We start from the raw sequence: 17,664 nt of genomic DNA on the forward strand, positions 1-17,664 counted from the left end.
ACCCAAAGAGACATTTAGCATCTTCATTTTTTTAGGCCCTGTGGGGTTCTACAGCAGGAGAGGTCACCCACAGCTGGATCCCTGAGCAGGAGGCTGCTACATCTGCTCTTAGGGCAAGGCTTGGCATAAAGAAGACACCCAGAAGCTCTGCTTCTGGGGTATTTGGGGAGCTAAGAGAGAGGATCAGCATGCCAGGCAGCAAAAGGAGCTAATGAGTATATTCACCATTCCTGCAGGCATCAGTTTTAAACCACAGATAATGGAATTACATAAACCACAGTTTGTGCTTATTGCTGATGGCAGCCAGCACCCTCTTTAAAGACTGACATAGGACCCAATGCTCAAAGCCATGTTGTTTGACTCACCTAAAAAAGCACCCTTGCTTTGTATTTTGGGGTGCTGAGGTTTGGTTTTTTCCCCCTTGGCTGCCTGTACTACAGAGAGTGAGCTTCAGAATTAAAATAGCCAAAGTCACTTCGCTTTTGAAATCTGCAACTCTCAACAGGATACAGTTGCAGATGGAAATATCCTCATTCCCAGCAGTACCAGTTTGTACTGGTACAAAAGCATTGTGTGCAATTCCCAGGGAGCACAAGCAAAGGCAAGGGAGGGGCATTTGGCAAGGAGTGACATTTGCATATGATGAGGAGTGACAAACAGTGCAAAGATGAACAAAGGCCATCAGTTGGTTGCTTATACAGAGGCAGTTCTGCTCAGGTGGCCTGAACAGTTCAGGGCTTGGAGAACTGCCAGACAGAAAAGCAAAGGTATCAAAAATTAGCACCAGATTTTACAGACTACAGAACTGGGGAGAGTCAGAGCTAAGAAAGAGAGCCTGAAGGTCAGATGAGAGAAATAGATCATATTTAGATGGGAGAGCAGCCTCTCCCAGGGCTGGATGCAGGAGAAAGCATTGTGTGCAAAGAACAGATGTGCAGCTGCACAAAGGGAAAGGAGAATCCTTGGGGAGCTTCAGAATGAATTTTAAGAATGCCCAAGCACAGGGATTGTTGGGAGCAGAACATTCCTTACAGTGAGATGGCAAGACATGTTCTTGGTTAGAATAGATAGTGGTGTCTACAAGCAAGGAAAATGTTGTGTGCAGGGCTGTCCTTGTGCACCTGGGTTGGTGTTGGGCAGAGGGACTGGGCCAGGAGCTTCTGCTTACAGGCATTAGGACTGCCAGTGGCAAGCTGCCTTCAGAGATGGAAAATAGTTTTCAGGATTTTATGAAACAAGAGCTCTAAAACCATTTGATAGTCAGATGAAGCCCAAATTGATCTGAGTACTAACTGATGTAATTCTTCTGGCAGAAGAATTAGAATGAGATGGGTGAGTGACTGCCTGTGTTCTGACAATTTGTCTGTGGCAGAAAGGCAGATGGACAGAGGAGTGGAAGGCAGAGGCAAGAGAAAAGAATTTGGTAGCTGCACATGTAGGAAAGAAGGGTATTCTTAATGAGGGAGATGTTTGGGAAGCAATGGGTCAGTGAAGAACTCTTCAGTCTCTGAAACAGATCCTTCCATGAATAAAGTACAGAGGCAGTACAGGCAAAGATAACAAATCTCATTTTACATTTAAAGAGGTAAATAAATAGCTCATACAAACTGCTTAAGGTGGGAGCTAAGTGGCCTTGAAGGCAGAGCCCCAGCAACTCTGGAGTCACAGGTTGTTGTGGGCAGGTGAATTCAGAGGTCTGCCTGCACTGACTGAAACACTCATCAGCTACTCTGGGAGGTCTTAGAAGTAACACCAAACTAGCAATTCATGGGCACATCAAGTGGGTCTCCCTTCCTTGAAAGCAGGCCTTTGTCATCAAACAGAAGTCCAAGATGGCTCTAGAAGTTTGTATTGCCCTCAGCCTGTGAGCTGGATGCCCTGTGCTCCCTCTGATTGCTGACCTATGTTTCAGCCATATCAACTTCAGATGATAATGGAGACTTAGCAACCATACCAAGCAGCCCTTCCAGTTTTGCCAATGACTGTTCTTTCTTCCAGGGCGGTGGGCAAACAAATGCTGGAAGAGTGAGACGAACCTTTGGCGGAGTTGGAAGGAACTTGGCAGGTGCCTGGTGCTGGGGTTTGCCTGCTGGTGCATGCCAGCTGTATCTGGCCTTTGGGACCCCTTCCACAGCAGGAGAGGGGGAATGTTGACAAGATTTGGGACACATTAGGCAATGTACTAGTGGGCAGACTGCCTGGAAAAGGCAGAGCCCTTTCCAAGAAATAAGAGTGGAGGGAGTTGAGATCAGGAAAAGGAAGGTCCACAAATATGAAGTTAACTAGCACATGGTGCAGTAACCCTGAATCAAAGTAAATAAGCATCAGTATCTGATGACTACTGACCAGCCTCAGATTTAATTCATGCTAGGATATAGACACAATGGAAGTTTGCTTAGAGCAAGAGGATGAAAGGAATAATCACAGTTCCAAACTGATATTTCACAGTTCCACATCCCATGGACAAAATGAACTGGGGTACAGGAGTGATATATGGTTTGTTGAGCTAGGTCTTATAAGCTCTTGGAAATTAAAATTACATTTAAGATAGCTTAGCTACTTTAGAAGGCATAAAATTAGTAGGGTGGCTTTTGTGGTAGTGTTAGAAACAGAAAAGTTTTATTAAAAGGCAAAATAACAAAACTTTTTACAAAGAAAAACTGAGTTAGATGCAAGAGATTTTTGCTCTTGGTAAAGCACTCTACAAAAGCCATTAGTTTCTTTGTTCTCTTTTTTTCTAGTAAATTGCTTAGGTGAGACTTTTTAGCTTTTGTTTAATTTGCTATCTAAGTTTTAAGTAATTTTTTTTAGGTTTTGAGGTGTTTTTTTACTTAATTAAAAAAAACCCAAAACTTTTAAGCTTTTTTCTTTTTTAAAAAACCAAAAAATAGTTTTGTCACTCTGTTAGTGTTCAAAACCACATAATCACATAAGCGATTATATGTGGTGCTTTTTATTGAAGAGCTCTGGGAATCGGGGTAGTTTCCACCCAAATCTGATTCCGACCATACATTCGAGGTGAACGTGTTTTATACTCTATCGTTATATAACTTTCATGATAATTATCAAACTTATATTGTTCTATTGTATACACAGATTTCAGCTAAACATAGCCCCCTTTAAATTTCCAACACAGTTTCTCATGATTCTTCTTGTGGTTATATAATAATTATATTTAATTACTAAGCAATCATCACATCTAACAATTATATCTTTTATCATACTGCTTACGCAGGTGCAGTGATCTGAGAAAACACAAAGCCTAATATTTTCAAAGACTATTTTTAACATTTTCCAGGGCTCCACTATCAACTCTATCAAAAAAACCCACATTTTTTACAGGAGTTACTGTAGAAGAAGAAAGGCTACAGTCCTATCCATGGGAAAGGAGCACACAGTACCTGTGGCTCCACCACAAGCAGCAGCAGACCAGTATTCTGGTACTGAAGTTAACAGGGACAGATTACAAAAGAGATTTTAGGACTATTCCAGCTTTCAGACATTTCCCAATCTTCTAATACATATCTACTGTCACTTCAGATCACTAATGAAGAAGCTTGAGTGGAAAAAAATCCCTCAAAATACCCACGCCACCCACGGAGGTACAATGTGTGGTAACTTGAAAGGAGAGGAGGAAGGGTTTCCCATTAATACTCTCAGATTCAGTGGTTCTAGTAAGATACCATGGTGGGAACAGCAGTGTGGGAGGGCCAGCACCAGAAAACACTCTGCTCAGAAGCAGTGTGGGAAAACCCACAGGCCTGTGATGGTAAAGGAGATGATGCCAGAAAAGAGCAGAATTTGCTTCGCCCTCTTTTCCTCCACTCCCAGATGTTCCAAATAATCCTAAATTTCAGGGTGCTGGTTCAGCTCTCTGTAGGACACCTCACTCAGCCCTAAGCAGTCATTTACTGCAGCTGCAACTTAATTTCATCTTGAACATCCTTCTAGGCAAGGACTGTTGAGCATTAAGATTTTCAGGAGAGGGCTTTCCCAGAGACACCCATGCTGCACCAGCTGTCACTGTGCTCACAGTACTATGGTGGATTTGTTAACAGCTTTTGTTTCCATTTGCTTTTTAGACTGTTTAAGCCGTCTTGGACAAGCTCCTCTCCTTTTATCAGCCGTGGGGAAGGATGAGCATTTAGAGTCTGTCCTGCACTACTGCCACCACATGGTATGTGTCACAGAAGTAGCACTTCAGAAACTTGGAAGAGATGACAATACACAGAGGGAAAAGTCTTCCCAACCCTGGCAGACATCAGAGCCACCTTCCATCAGGCAAAGGTGGAATTCAATGCTTCTTTAGCTACAGACAATTAGAAGGCAAGGAACCACCTCCAAAAACAGGCTAGGTGTGTTTTGGAATCTGAGCCATGGGCTCTGAATTCAGCTCCAGAAAGTGGTGCTTGGAGGAGGTAGAGGTAAATCAGGAGCAACCACTTACAATTCTAGTGAAGGCTAAACAAAGCAAGAAATATGCAAACCTTGAATCTGAGGACACACAAAGCATTGCCAAAACCAACCTGGTTTAGTTAAAGCCCAAGACAGAGAAAAATGTGACACTGGAATTGCAGGTTGGACACCTCCCCAGCTCAGAGGACAGGATCCTCTACAGAGCTGCATGCACCACTTACCTGTGCATAGGGGAATGCTTGACTCCAGCAGCAGCTTGTCCACAGGTCAGGGAGCTGGAGCAGCAGGAGCTCCCCAGGACAGCAAGGCAGAATATCAGCACCCCAGCAGGCAGCTCTATGGAGAAAAGGCAGGACTAGAGGCAAGGCAGGGGGTGGGTGCAGCCCCCAGGTGAGGCTGGTCAGGATCACTGACCATTATCAGTGCCCTCATGAGCATGGGATCCAAACAGAGCCCATGGGGCCTTGGTTCTGGCTGCCTCAGTGACTTGGCAAATGAATAAATCAGAATGTGAACTCTCTTTTGGGTTATAAAGGCTTCACCATGGCTGGTCTATAATCTCTTCTCCACATTTGTGCCATTTAAGTGAACAGTGTCCCAAGGGAAGGTGGACTTGCTGGCCAGCCACCAAGCAATCCTTGCCTGTAATAAAATACATTCCCACCAGTGCTGGAGAGGAACCTTTCCCTAAAAACTCCAGCTTCCCTGTCAGCTCCTGAGATAGATACATTTCTCCATCCACATGTTCTTTCCAAGATATGCCCTGTGTTCCTTAAGCAGATCATTGCCAGGAGCCCCAAAGGAAGGACACCCCACAGCTCTCTGCCCCACTGCTGGGGGCAACAGGGTGTGCTCAGAATCAGGCTGGGCAGGCAGTGAGGCAGCCAACACAAGTCACTGCTGTCTGCAGAGTGGCACCAAGAGATGCCAGCCCACAGCAGCTGTGAGAATGGGTGATGACTGGAGCTGGCAGGGCTGCAGCCCACTCTTGTCTTACAGGAGACACAGCCTGTGGAGCTGCACAGAGGCAGAGACCTGCCACTCATTTACTAAAGGATTGCTTTATCCTGCAGCATTTGTTGCATTGCAAATATTAACAAATAGCCACGTGCCAGCATTGTCTAGACTGAGATGCCCCTGCCAGGCTGCTTATCCCAAGGGAGAGCAGTGAGCTGGCACAGAAAGAGTGAGCTGGGGGTGGCAGGGAAGAGGAATGTGCTCAGTGTGTACCTGTCCTCCCTGTTGCAGGACATGAGCGGCGTCCTTCAGCTGGAGGGGGAGAGCACAGCCACTTACTGTGCCGTGATCAGCAGTGCTGGGGAGCTCAGCCTTGGCTTGGGAGACATGGACATCCACCAGCAGATAACAGAGCAATATGTATGCATTCCCTCAGAGTTATGAGCTTTTCTTGTGAGAAAGAGTGTGGGCCTGTGACAAGAGGCCACTGGTGACGTTTGTACTGGGAGGGAATGGGTGCAGAGGGCATGGGAGATGCTGAGGTTAACCCCAGACACTGGCCACTGGCACAGCAGCACAACAAGCCACCAGAGCCCTCTATTACTGCTGACCCAGATGGAGTTTCTATCTGTTTCTGGTTTATAAATATCACCACTACCTTCATCCATGATATGCAGGCCACAATCCTCTTCTTTAACTTGTCCAAGCTAACTTAAAATTTTGCATCCTAAAGCAAGGAAAAAATCAACCTGTATAACCCTAACCCATATTTCTTCCTTTAGGGGAAAACAGAGAAAAAAGTGGACAGAACACTGGTTAAAGCAAATTTTCCTGTTCCATCCCCTCCCTACCATCCCTGTTGTTTCTACACACTGAGTTGTATCAACAGAAACTGTTGCTCAGCACATCCAAACATTCAAAAACATCAGGGAAGCATAATGGCAGCAGTGATTAAAGAGTGATTCAGTGAAAGCCCCATCACTGCAACCTCCTTCTTTTATTGACAGAACAAAAGCTTGTGCTTCATGACTGACAGCAACATGGAAGTTAAGTGCAATTTACTCACCAGTGGCATCTCCATGAGGTGGAGCTTTCCTAGGGAAAAATCTGGTTATTACTCCCACTTCCATCCTCACCTTGCCTCCCAAAGCCTTGGCACAGAAAACCATTACATGAGGGATTAATTCTCCTGAGCTTTACAAAGCAGCTGTGATCAGTGGAAATTCTGAAGCAGTCTTGTGCTGCAGAGTGCATTTTGGCAGCCCCTCGTCCCCCCAAGGCTGGCAGAGACCCGGGGGATGCTGTTCCAGTGCCCATAGCAGTGGCCTGGCATCCCAGCAAGTGGCTGTGCAACCTCAGAGAGCCAAAGGAGAAAACAGCAGCTCCCTGCTCCACTGCTCCCCTGAACCCCATCCCTGTGGGATTCAGTGGGACCCAGGAGTCAAACACTGTGCTGAACAGGCTGTCTTAGGAGCCACTGTGCAGAGAGGACATCCAGTGTCCTCCTCACACAGTGAGCGAGGCATGGCCCAGGGAGTCCTACAGGGACATTAAACAGCAGCATTCCATTTCCCTGTAGTGCTCCAGCCTGGACCAGCAATTATCTTCCTCTGCTGGAGGGGCTCTGTCAGTTGAGTACAGGCCTTAATGACCAGGAGCAGGGAAAGGGGAAGGGGAGGAGATGAAGCAAATGGAAAAATCCATTTTCCTTAGGGAATCACTCTTTTAGGTTCATGTCTGCACCTAGAGGCTGGAATACAAGTCAAAATGCTACATGAAGTCTGACTAGCAATGATTTTGTCCCTCTGCAGTGACTCAGGCTGTCTTTCCTGTGTGTCCTGGATTTTAACTAGGTGTCCCAGTTCAAGGAGAGCCTGTGTCAGGCCCCACTTGTTTGCATTGATGGAAATGTGCCTCTCTCCACTATTCAGTATGTCTGCCAACTAGCTAGAGAGCACCAGCTAGCAGGTAAGGAGAGCTTGCCCTCACAGCATGTGTGCCAAGACAGTGCAGGCACATCCCTGCTGCTTGCTGGAGATAACCACTGACTGTCTGACATGCTGGCTTATTCAGCACCACTTTCTGTACTCTGCCACTCTGCTTCAGATGTGAAAAACATTTTGGATTTCTCTGCAGTTTTCCTCTTTCTGCAGCTGAACCACATTTCCTGAGGCATGGTTGGTAAAGCCCTTGAGCACTGCCAGAAGGCCAGGGAATGCTGCTCTCTGAGCTTTTAATCTCAGTGCGAGTGGCAATTTGAGCACTTCTGCCAGTTTGAGCAGCAATATAGTTTGCTTCTCAGAGAAAGCACTAAAGCATCTTTTGAGAGGAATTCTCTTCCATTCCCATAAAATAAGTGCCCCCCCTCCACTGGTATGCTGGGGCCCTTTCACAAAGCTTCCTAAACCTTTGGAGTTACACCTTCCTTTTTAAAAGCAAATCCCAAAGAAGACACAGTGATCTAAAAATCTGGCAGAGGCTCCAAAACCAGTTAATTGGAGGAACAAAATTGGGGTCTGGTTATATCAGCCAGAGCCAGAAGCAGCTGTCTCATTGCTGGACACTGAGAAGGAAACCTTGGGAGACCTTGTCCCAGGTTTGGGGGAGTGAGTATCTCATAATTTAAAGGTGTACCTCATAATTTAAAGGTGTAACTCTAGTTGTGCAGATTATGCTAAGTGTTCTCCACTGCATCCTGCTCTGACACAGAGACGAACCACTAATTAATTAATTAACTAACCGATTGCATTGTTGTTTTGAAGTGTGCTATGAGCCAACAGATGAGAACAAGGCCTCTAAGCCATTCCTCTCAGACAGCTGGAAAGCACTCACATACATTTCCCCCAACCTGCAAGAGCTGAGAGCAATAAATCGGACCCTCGGGAGCCCTGTGCCAGCAGGTATTGAATAAGAAGGGACAGTCAGACTTTTAGATAACTTAGATCCTGGAGAAGAGCATTTTCTGCTTCAGCCTCTAAAACAGGCAAACTGGGTTATAGCATAGTGGGGATTCATAAGTGCTCATGGTATCTTGCACCTTACTGCCATCTCTGTCTGGGCTGTATGGATGGATGACCCAGCAGAGATCACAGTAGGCCTGGGATGGCTCCTTGCACAAAACCAGATGTCCCATTTGCCTCACTTCATCACCTAAACAGGAGTAATATCTGGTTTGTCAATGTGTCCCTGAAGCATGGTGCTCAGAGGGCACCTGTCCCAGCAGTACCACCCTTTCCAGAAATGGCACACCCCACCAAATGCAGATGGAAATCCAACAGCATTGAAACAAGGAAGCCATGCTTCCAGACAGCTATTTGATCTCTACAGACACATGCTTAGTTCCATGAGAATTGGGTTCCTCAGTATAGAAGTACAGCGTGGAAGTCTAACACTGGAGAATTCCATGTTTCCCATAATATAAAGAAAAAAATGTTACCAACCACATCTCAGAAGTGCCCATAAATAGTAGAAGTACCTATAAATAGTAGTAGAAGTGCTCATAAATAGGCTGCCAGCCCACAGACAGGCTGGTTGAGGACCTTTACAGTTGGAGCACATTTTTCCCTCCCCTCTCTCTGAAGAGCTGCCATCCAGGTTGGAGGATGTTGTCCAGGCTGCAGTGGCCCTGGCCTGCCCTTTGCTGGCCCACCTGCAGTGTGTGGTGGTGACCCTCGGTGCTCACGGCGTCCTCCTGTGCGGCAGGAGCCTGGGAGGGAGCATCTCCCTTCATCCAGGAGCTCACAAACAGGTAAGGGCATGGAAAACTAACTCTGAGTTCTCAATTGCTTCTTTCTTGGGCCATATGGCACTGTTGCTATTTCTGGTGTCGTGGCAGCAGTCCTGGGAAACATGGCATCACTGCTGGAAAATGTATGTGTTTGGGGGGGTGGAATACACAGCTCTGAAAGCAAATCGAGTTCTCTGTCCCTGTGCTGCTGGCTCCTAGCAGCAGTGTTTAGAGTCAGCTAGAATTAAATGTGCTATGTGAATATTCATGAGTGCGAGCTTCATTTGCAGGAAGCTTCATTTAAATGATCAAAGTGTGAAAAAAGATTATTGCCTTTTTTCCAGCCTTTTCTTTTCTTGCCATCCCTGCGGATCTGGCATCAGGCACATCAGGCCTCACCAGCTTGGGCAATTCCCACTGACTTCCCTTCCCTCCCCCCACAGGCTGCTGCTGCCAGGCTCTGTGCTGCCCACTACCCCGCCATCCCCATCAGCAGGGAGGAGATTGTCAACGTCTCAGGAGCTGGTGACAGGTATATCCTCGCTGCTTTGTCCTCTCCAGCTGCATGTGCAAGGGCCATAATCGGATTCGTTTGAAATTCTACTGGAAAAGCAACTGCTGCTTGAGGAAGAGACATTAAGGATGAGACCAGGGCTGGTTACAGTGATTCCTTGCAAAGCTTGCTAAAATTGTCCCCCGAAGCATCTGGGAAGCCAGGCTTGCCATTATTAGTTTTGCTTTTCTTCAAGATCCAAGCCTTTCCTGGCAATCTAAGAATTCTGAATTACTCTGGGCTGAGCTGCTAAAAGCAAAGTAAACCACCTTACATCAAAGCTGTCTTACTAACTAACTGCCTTACTTCCACTTCTCCAATGGAAGTGGAACTGCCACTCAAGAGCTAAAATGGCCTTGTAAAAGCATTTCATCAGGTTCTGCATTTACCTCTGGCAATTTTGAAGCTCTTGCTTCAAAGGAGTCTGCTGTATAATTCGCCTGGCTGTTCACACAATGCCATACATAGAAGTGGGAAATGACAGCTATTATTCCTAGCCCCAGTGATCAACTCTCAGTCTGTCAGAGTAATATTTTATTATGCTCCTTGTTAACTTGACAAACTATATGTAGCAGTCAGGTTGGTTTTTTCTTCTTGCTTCATATGTTGCAATAGTTGATTCTGTCCTTTCATTGCCTTGAGCTAGACCAAAAGTCTGTGTGTGACAGATAATTCCTTTTCCCTTTCTACTCTTACCTAGCAATAACTCAACATAGCAACACTTTTCTCTCTGATCATCGTCCAGAATGAAAAGGATTTTGTGGTTTGGGATTTTTTTTAAACATAGAGAGTCCTCAATATTTTACTTAAAATCAATCAATAACTTCTTGCCAAGCTGGTGAGCCCACTTGACACCAGGATGTGCTGTTTGTGTCCCAGATCACCTCTGAGGTGAGCTGACTCAACTGCAAGCTGGTTTTCTCTAAAGAAGACCAAATGGTTGTTTGGAGCAATAGGTGTAAGAACAGCAGAGGAATGTGGGCTGGAGGAGTGTCGTGAGGTCAGCCTGACCTAAGGAAAGCTCAGCTTTGCTCACTACCTTGGGCAGGTGTCCCCAGCCAGCCCCTCCAGGGACACAGCCTCCCCTCTGCACCATCTGCTCAAACACAAGTACTCCTTACTGCAGGACAAGGTATTTTCTAGAGGCTAATGCAATGAAATGTCCTTCTTAGGGGTTCCTTTTCCATTTTAAAATTCAAGGGAAGACCGAAGGTGAGATAAAATGCACCACTGCCAACCACCTCCACTGAGTTACACTAGGGAACCTGGAAGCTTGCTCTTCCTTCCAAACCTATGTGAAAGCTTGGGGCCCATTACTGCTCCCATTCTTGAAGTAACATTGGTCTGGAAATTCCTCTCCACAGAGTCCTCAAGGCCATATGGGGGAATTTTCAAAGCCCCCTTGTTCATTCAGGGTTTTACTTCCTAATAACCCCATGAACCTTGAACTCTGGGAATCCCTGCTCTACAGAGTAAGAGTGCCAAAACAGACTGGAAATGCCAGGACACTGCAATGCCATTCAAGCCATCTCCACAGCATATAAACTGGTTATGTGTCCCAAGCCCAGCCTGGTGGCACTTTCAAAGGGCTATTGTAGAAACACAGAATGCTTTGGGTTGGAAGGGACCTTTGGTGGTCATCCAGTTTGAACCCTTCTGCAATGAGCAGGGACAGCTGCAGGTTGATCAGGTTGCCCAGAGCCCCACCCAACCAGGGATGGGACATCCACCACCTCTCTGTTCATGTTTCACCATTCTCACTGTAAATAATTTTTTCCTAATATCTAAAATGTAACACTTTCTCAGCTTAGACCCCACGAACCTTCACACTTTAGAAGCACTGGTCAGGGGATATTGCAACCCAGAAACTGACCCAGGGCACTTCATGCCTCCCCTCCACCCTATGGCTCCTCTGCAGTTCCAGAGCTCTGCCCATGAGCTGAGCATGTGTGCAGTGTCTGTTTGCTCCTTGCCCCCAGCTGCCATGACAACCTAACACCACATGCTCACACATGGCATTGCTAGGGGATGCTCCCCCAAATATTTACTCTCAGCTCCTGGAGCTGTTGAGAGATTGAACACTTTGTGGAAGTCATAATCTTCTGTGCCTTTGTTATAGATAAGAAGATGTTGATGTAATTAGGTGGAGTGCAAAATAAGGGCTCTTTTTACCTTGCCCATAGATTTCCTTATTAATCCTCCCTGCCATCACATTTTCCTGTCCTTGCTTCTTCCTCTAAAATGTAATTGTCTTGTCAGTTCTCTTTCCCTTCTCTGTCCTCTCCTAGCTTCTGAACATTTTTACAGTAGTTGCTGTGAATAGAGTCTCCCAATCTATCCCAAACACTGCACTTACATCACTTTTACTGGGAAATCTCAAATGAAAAACCATAGCAAATGTTTCCCAAAAATCTGACTTTCCAATGTAATTTCAGCTTTGGATTTCTTTTTCCAGCTCTGCCTGTTGTCCCTCTCACATAGATACAGAAACTTTGTCTCTCACCCCATCCAACCCTTTGGGGAGAGGAGGCACCAATATAATGAGGACATAATGAGGCACCAACAAAGAGCAGATAAGTGACAAAATAACTAGAGAGCAGGGGAAAATTAAATTCTTCCCTTCTTAGGCTCTTTTCTCCTGCCTTGCCTGGAAAACTGAGAAGAGAAAATTTGGTACAAGAGGAAGTATCTCAACTTCTCAGATGAGAAGAGCAAAAAAATGCAAATAAATGACATTATTTGGTACTCTAAAATAGATACAGAAAAAGCAAAACACATTCATTGTAACCTCAGCGTTCCTGTGTGACACATCCTGCTGCTGTAAGTGCTGCTTGGGCTCCAAATGAAAGCTCTCACAAATGAGCAGCCACATTCCTGGGTTCAAAGCTCTTCTCCCCTTGTTCAAAACCATCTTTCTTTCCCTCCACAGCTTAATGGCAGGAATCCTTGCGGGGGTGCTTGCTAAACACGACACAGGCACGTGTGTGAGGATGGGTCTGCTGGCTGCCAGCTTGTCTCTCCGTTCCTATGAGCCCATTTCCCCAGAAATCAGCACTTCCAGTGTCAGCCAGGAGCAAGTCAAGAGCAGGAGCTGGCCAGAGGCAAAGGTATGGAAGATGGACTAGAACACTGTGCCTTTCTCATCTATCACCTCATTGCACTTGCAGCAATCCTGTTTTCAGGAACTGGACTGTGTTTTGAGCTTTGAGAACTTTTATCTGCTTCGGTCCTGAGTAAACCCTCAAGAAAGGAGGCCCCTACCCAGGGAACTCCTGTGGAATGAAAAGCTGACTTCTGGTCTTTCAGACCTCCTGGTTTTCTGACCTCCAGGCCTTCTAGATTTTCTATTGAGGGAATTTTCTCTTCCTCCACCTTGTGTCACTGTTGTCCATTATCACGGTAGCTCCTTTGTCATTGACTCCTGGATTTTCAGGACCATGTCTCTTCAGCTGGGCCCAGCAGCAACATCTGCTCTTGCTGTTTACTCTTTCCTATCCAAGAGGTCCCATGGATCACAATCTGTGGCAGGGTGCAGCTGGCAGGAACATGACACTGTAGGATAACCTCATCCATCTTCCCAAGCCAGCCAGCACACACCACATCTTCTTGCTCTGAAGTCCAACGCCCCTGGAGACAGTAGGCAAGACAAAGTGAAGAAGAGTGACCAGGGACCAGCTGGTGGCCTTTAAAAGATGACAGCTCCTTGTTCCACGTGCCTTCCTCTGACCTTGGAGCTTCCTTCCTCCTTCTTTAGTCCTGAGTATCAAGTCTGAAGCAGAAGAGATCTGAGGGATCCAAGGCATCTGCCATGGAAGCCATGAGGAAAAGTCACCTTCTCTCTCTAAGCCTGAAGTGTGCACAGGATGCAACTGTGGGTGCTAACATAGATTGGTGAACACTGAAACTCATTAAAATTGATTTCCAGTAGAGTTGGGTCTCGATGCTGGCTGGTTCCTAAACCTGACTGATAGTCAACCTGCAGTACAGACCCACCCTCCTTTTATCCACAGACCACAGTCAGACCCCGTGGCTGAGGAGCAGCTCCCTGGTGTCTGACACAGCGCTGAGGTTAATCAAAATGCTGTGTCAGGGCAGCTCTAACATCGCTCTCCTGGGTGCGCTCTGCTGTTTAACCAGTGAGCTCCCACTGGAATGGATAGAGGCATTAACTGGGTGCCTTTCCTCCACCTGAGGCTACTGCCACCAGGCTCATAGCAGCTCCTTCCCATTGAGCCCACCACCTTTCCCTCAGACACACAGACATTTACCATCAGCTCTCCTTTACTAGAACCTTGCTTGCAGCTGTGGTTCAGCTGAAGGATTCAGATGCCACATGCCCATGTGTGTACCCCGAGCAGGGACAGGCTGGCTGTGGCAGAAGGGTGCTGGGATGTTTGGGAACACAAGGGAGGGGGATTGGGGCCCACGTAAGCAGCTGGGTTTGCTCACAAGCTGGAGGTGGGACACAGCAGGGGCGGGGGAAAAGGGCTGTGCCCCCAGGGTATGTCCCTGCACTATAAAAATTACTTTGGCTTCATCCAGAGTCAGGGGAAAAAAGCAGCTTCCACCTCTGCTCCAGCAGTCTTGTCCAGGCAGGAGAACCCTGAGCAAAGGCAGGACCTGAGGATGAATGTCCAGGCACTGGCAGTCACCACACTCCTCCTGGTGCTGCTCTGCCCAGTCCCAGCACTGTCTGGGGTACTGGGGAGCCAGGCTGGCACCCTGCAGAGGCAGGCAGAGGCTGGGCTCCCTGAAGAAACCCCTTGGCCACCTGGAGATGGAGGTGACAAGCTGTCTGGGCAGGGCTCGGAGAGGAGGACCCATGCTCTGGCCAGTGCATGGAAAGTGATGAGAGAGGCACACCCCAGCTCCAGGTCCCTCAGCAAGGCCACAGCCAGGGCTCTCCTGGGCAGTGGGGAGCACGTTGCCCCTGGCAAGCCCTGGAGGCTCCCCCTGCAGCCCTCCCGCAGCAGGACGGCCAGGCTGAGCCACCACCTGAAGGACTACGGCAAGTTCAACAGCGACACGGTAAGCACAGCAGGGGAGAGGGTTTGGGCCGGGGGTTGCTGGATGGGTGGGGCACCAGTCAGGATCGGACAGGACAGCAGGACATGCTGAGCATGCCATGATCCTGCAAACACCAGGTAGAAAAAGTGTTTTTAAGGCCATTCCTCTTAAGATGCACGTAAAGGCGCCAGTCACAACGTGGCCTCTCAACACAGCGTGGGTGTGGGTGCTGAGAAGGGAGTGAGGCAGGGCCACCCCCAGATCCCCAGCTGGTACCTGGCAAGGCTTAGAGCAGAGCTGGTGGCTGTGAGCAGCTCAGGAGGAGAGCAGAGGTCTGGCTGCACTTGTCCCCATGTGCTGCCCCCAGAGCTGCAGGGACAGTCCTGCTCCAGCCCCAGCCCCAGCAGGGTTCAGGAACAGGAGGGGAGCATTCCCTGCAGTGTTCACTCCCCACAGTGCTAACAGAGCTCTGCCAGCTCTGCCGTGGGGGCACCATGCCCTGATGTCCTGCTGGGGACAGCTCCTCTCAGCACAGCCTTTCTCTGCCCATGGGAAATCTGCTCCACAGGCTCAGCACAGCATCCCACAAATAACCAACTTCTCCTTTATCAAACCCAAACCACACTTTGGTGGCACACGAGTAGACCTTGCCTTAACCACAAGTGCTGGGTGACGCCGTGCCTGATGCCACTCAGCTGGGGTGGGAGCCACCACAGCAGAAGGGCAGAGGCACTGGAGGGCTGTGTTGTGGCTGTGGTGGCCAGCTTAGAGTGCTCCCAGTGAAAACCAGTAATGAACTGGCCCTGGAAGCACTTCCTTGGGCCCCACCTTTTCCAGCTCCTTGCAGTGAAGCTGCTGCTCTAGTCCCTGGTGAGCTGCTGTGCTGTGACTGCAGAGTGATGATGCAGCTGTGACTGGGCTGGTCCTGGCTGCCATGGACACTGCAGCCATCACTTCCCTCTCCCTGCAGCACTCCTGCCACAGCATCCAGTCCCAGCCCTGCCAGAAGCCCTCTGACTGCGGTGGCTGCCTGGGGCTCTACACGTGCAAGATGCCTGCTGCCACCTGCCACCTGAAACCTGTCTCCAGGCAGAGAGGTGAGTTCTAATCTCCTGGAAACTGGCAGCAGGGATCCCCACGTGCAGCAAAGTGCAAACAAACCCCCTTGGCTGCAGCACTCCAAGCCCAAGTCTGACTGCCCCGTGCAGGGCTGGGTCTGGTCTCTCGACTGCCCAGGGCTGTCTGTCTGTCCTGCCAGCTACAGAATCAACAACTGCATGGTGGATGGGACATTCCCAAAAGTTTCAGGGAGGGCTGGGATTTCATAGGTGTCCTGAGCTGTTGCAAGATACCAACAGCCTGTGCTGGAAAACCAAGGAGGGGTACAGAGCTTGGGATTTAGCCAGTAGCAAGTGTAGTCCTGCACATCAAGGGCCCTGCAGAGCTGCACACATTGGTGTGTGAGAGCTGTTTAATTAGGCAGGAACTGTCAGGGAGCAGAGATCACAGCTTTTAATGTTTAACCAGTGTCCTGATTCTCAAGCACCCTTTGGTACATCTGTACTGCTCCCAGATTGGCCTCTTCCCTCAGCATGTTTGCCTACACCCATGTGCACATGGTCATGGAGCAGAAAGTCACCCAAACACAGAGACCCAGCTCTGGTGCAGGAAACCCCTGGCAGGCGGAGTAGGCAAGTTTAATGTTTGTGTACAGTACAGAGAGAGAGTGTGTGTGTGTATAGCACATAGGGCATCCCCAGTGTATGTGCTCTGTTCAGTCCTCTCTGATCACCTGCTGCTGGCAGCCTCCAAAGGAGGACACACAGACCCATGGTCACACCCAGCACAGATGATCTTATGGCTTTTCCTTACAGGTGGCTTCCTCCAAAGCATACAGAGCCCTTAGATGGAGAGTCAAGCTCATCTCTGAGCAGCACAGCTCAAAGTAAAGCTGAAGAGGTTGTCCTGCAGCTGGAGATCAACACCTCCTGTCCAAGTTTCATTTTAAATCCTTAATGACACAGTTGTAAATGTTTCTTTGACTGTATTTCTCTTGCTGCTGCTTTTTAACACCCGCTTTGGGTTTTGTACACTATGTAGGCTTGATTCCCACTTTCCTGAGAGCAGCCAATAAATGCACTGAGTGGTCATGGAGCCCTGTGCTGGCAGAGCCCCTTGGAGCTCCCCAATGAGGCAAACAGGGCTATTTCACAGCCCTTTTTAATTTGAATTTAACTCAAGGATGCTCCAGGTGCTCTCGCCCTCACAAGCACTGCAAGTGTAACAGTCTCCACACCAGGTGGAAGAAAGCCCTCACCCTACCATTAGGATAGTGCAGTAAAAGCTGCCAGCATCTCAGCATGCTCACACACCAATTCAAGCTGAGCTAAGTGTTGGGCAGCCTGGGACCCCTCCCTGCTCCTCACCACAGCTCCTGCCAAGGAAGGCCTAGTCCCACGCCATGGAAAACATCACTTAAGGAGAGGAATATGGAGTCCCCAGGAGCAGCCCTGGCAGTGTGGGACCATGTAGGAGACCTGCTTCGAAGGCTGGAGCTGAGCCACAGATCAGCTTTATTTAGCATCCCACAGAGCTTTGCAGGCATCCTGGCCACCTTTACACGTGTGGGAGTGACGCCAGCTTTGCAAAGCTTCATAATGTTTCCATTAAAATCTCCTTCTAAAACAAGAAGCAAAGCACAGCATTTGATTCACCTCGAACCCCACTGCAGTTCCCTTCAATGAGCCACCACCAGCTCCTGTGACAGTGAAGTGGCATCAATTTTGTTCAGCACACCCAAGGGGCAGCCCCCACACCTGGTCACCTCTGAGGGAGCCTGATCCTGGGTGGGGATGGGGAGTAAATGCTGCTGGCTTCTCTGAGCCCCTCTATTGTTGCTTCCTCTGTCCCTGCACAGAGGTTTGGGGGGCACAGAGCTGCAGGTGCTGCCTGCTGCCTCCTGCCTGGTGTGACACCACGGCTGTCCAGCCTTTACTGAGCTCAC

General features: G+C 48.4%; 1 protein-coding gene across 1 annotated transcript in view; it reads left to right on the top strand.

The window, feature by feature from the left end:
* Positions 1–13,582, top strand: part of LOC118700535 (uncharacterized) — a 29,242-nt gene extending 15,660 nt beyond the window's left edge. Inside the window, exons 12-19 of the mRNA XM_036405071.1 lie at positions 1,999–2,065; positions 4,083–4,177; positions 5,665–5,793; positions 7,227–7,341; positions 8,136–8,273; positions 8,955–9,121; positions 9,544–9,632; positions 12,583–13,582. Coding sequence (XP_036260964.1) covers positions 1,999–2,065; positions 4,083–4,177; positions 5,665–5,793; positions 7,227–7,341; positions 8,136–8,273; positions 8,955–9,121; positions 9,544–9,632; positions 12,583–12,778 — 996 coding nt within the window. The 3' untranslated portion in view covers positions 12,779–13,582. The remainder of the gene's footprint in view (positions 1–1,998; positions 2,066–4,082; positions 4,178–5,664; positions 5,794–7,226; positions 7,342–8,135; positions 8,274–8,954; positions 9,122–9,543; positions 9,633–12,582) is intronic.
* Positions 13,583–17,664: the final 4,082 nt, after the last annotated feature.

The sequence above is a fragment of the Molothrus ater genome, chromosome 5, assembly GCF_012460135.2.
Source record: "Molothrus ater isolate BHLD 08-10-18 breed brown headed cowbird chromosome 5, BPBGC_Mater_1.1, whole genome shotgun sequence".
Lineage (NCBI taxonomy): Eukaryota > Metazoa > Chordata > Aves > Passeriformes > Icteridae > Molothrus > Molothrus ater.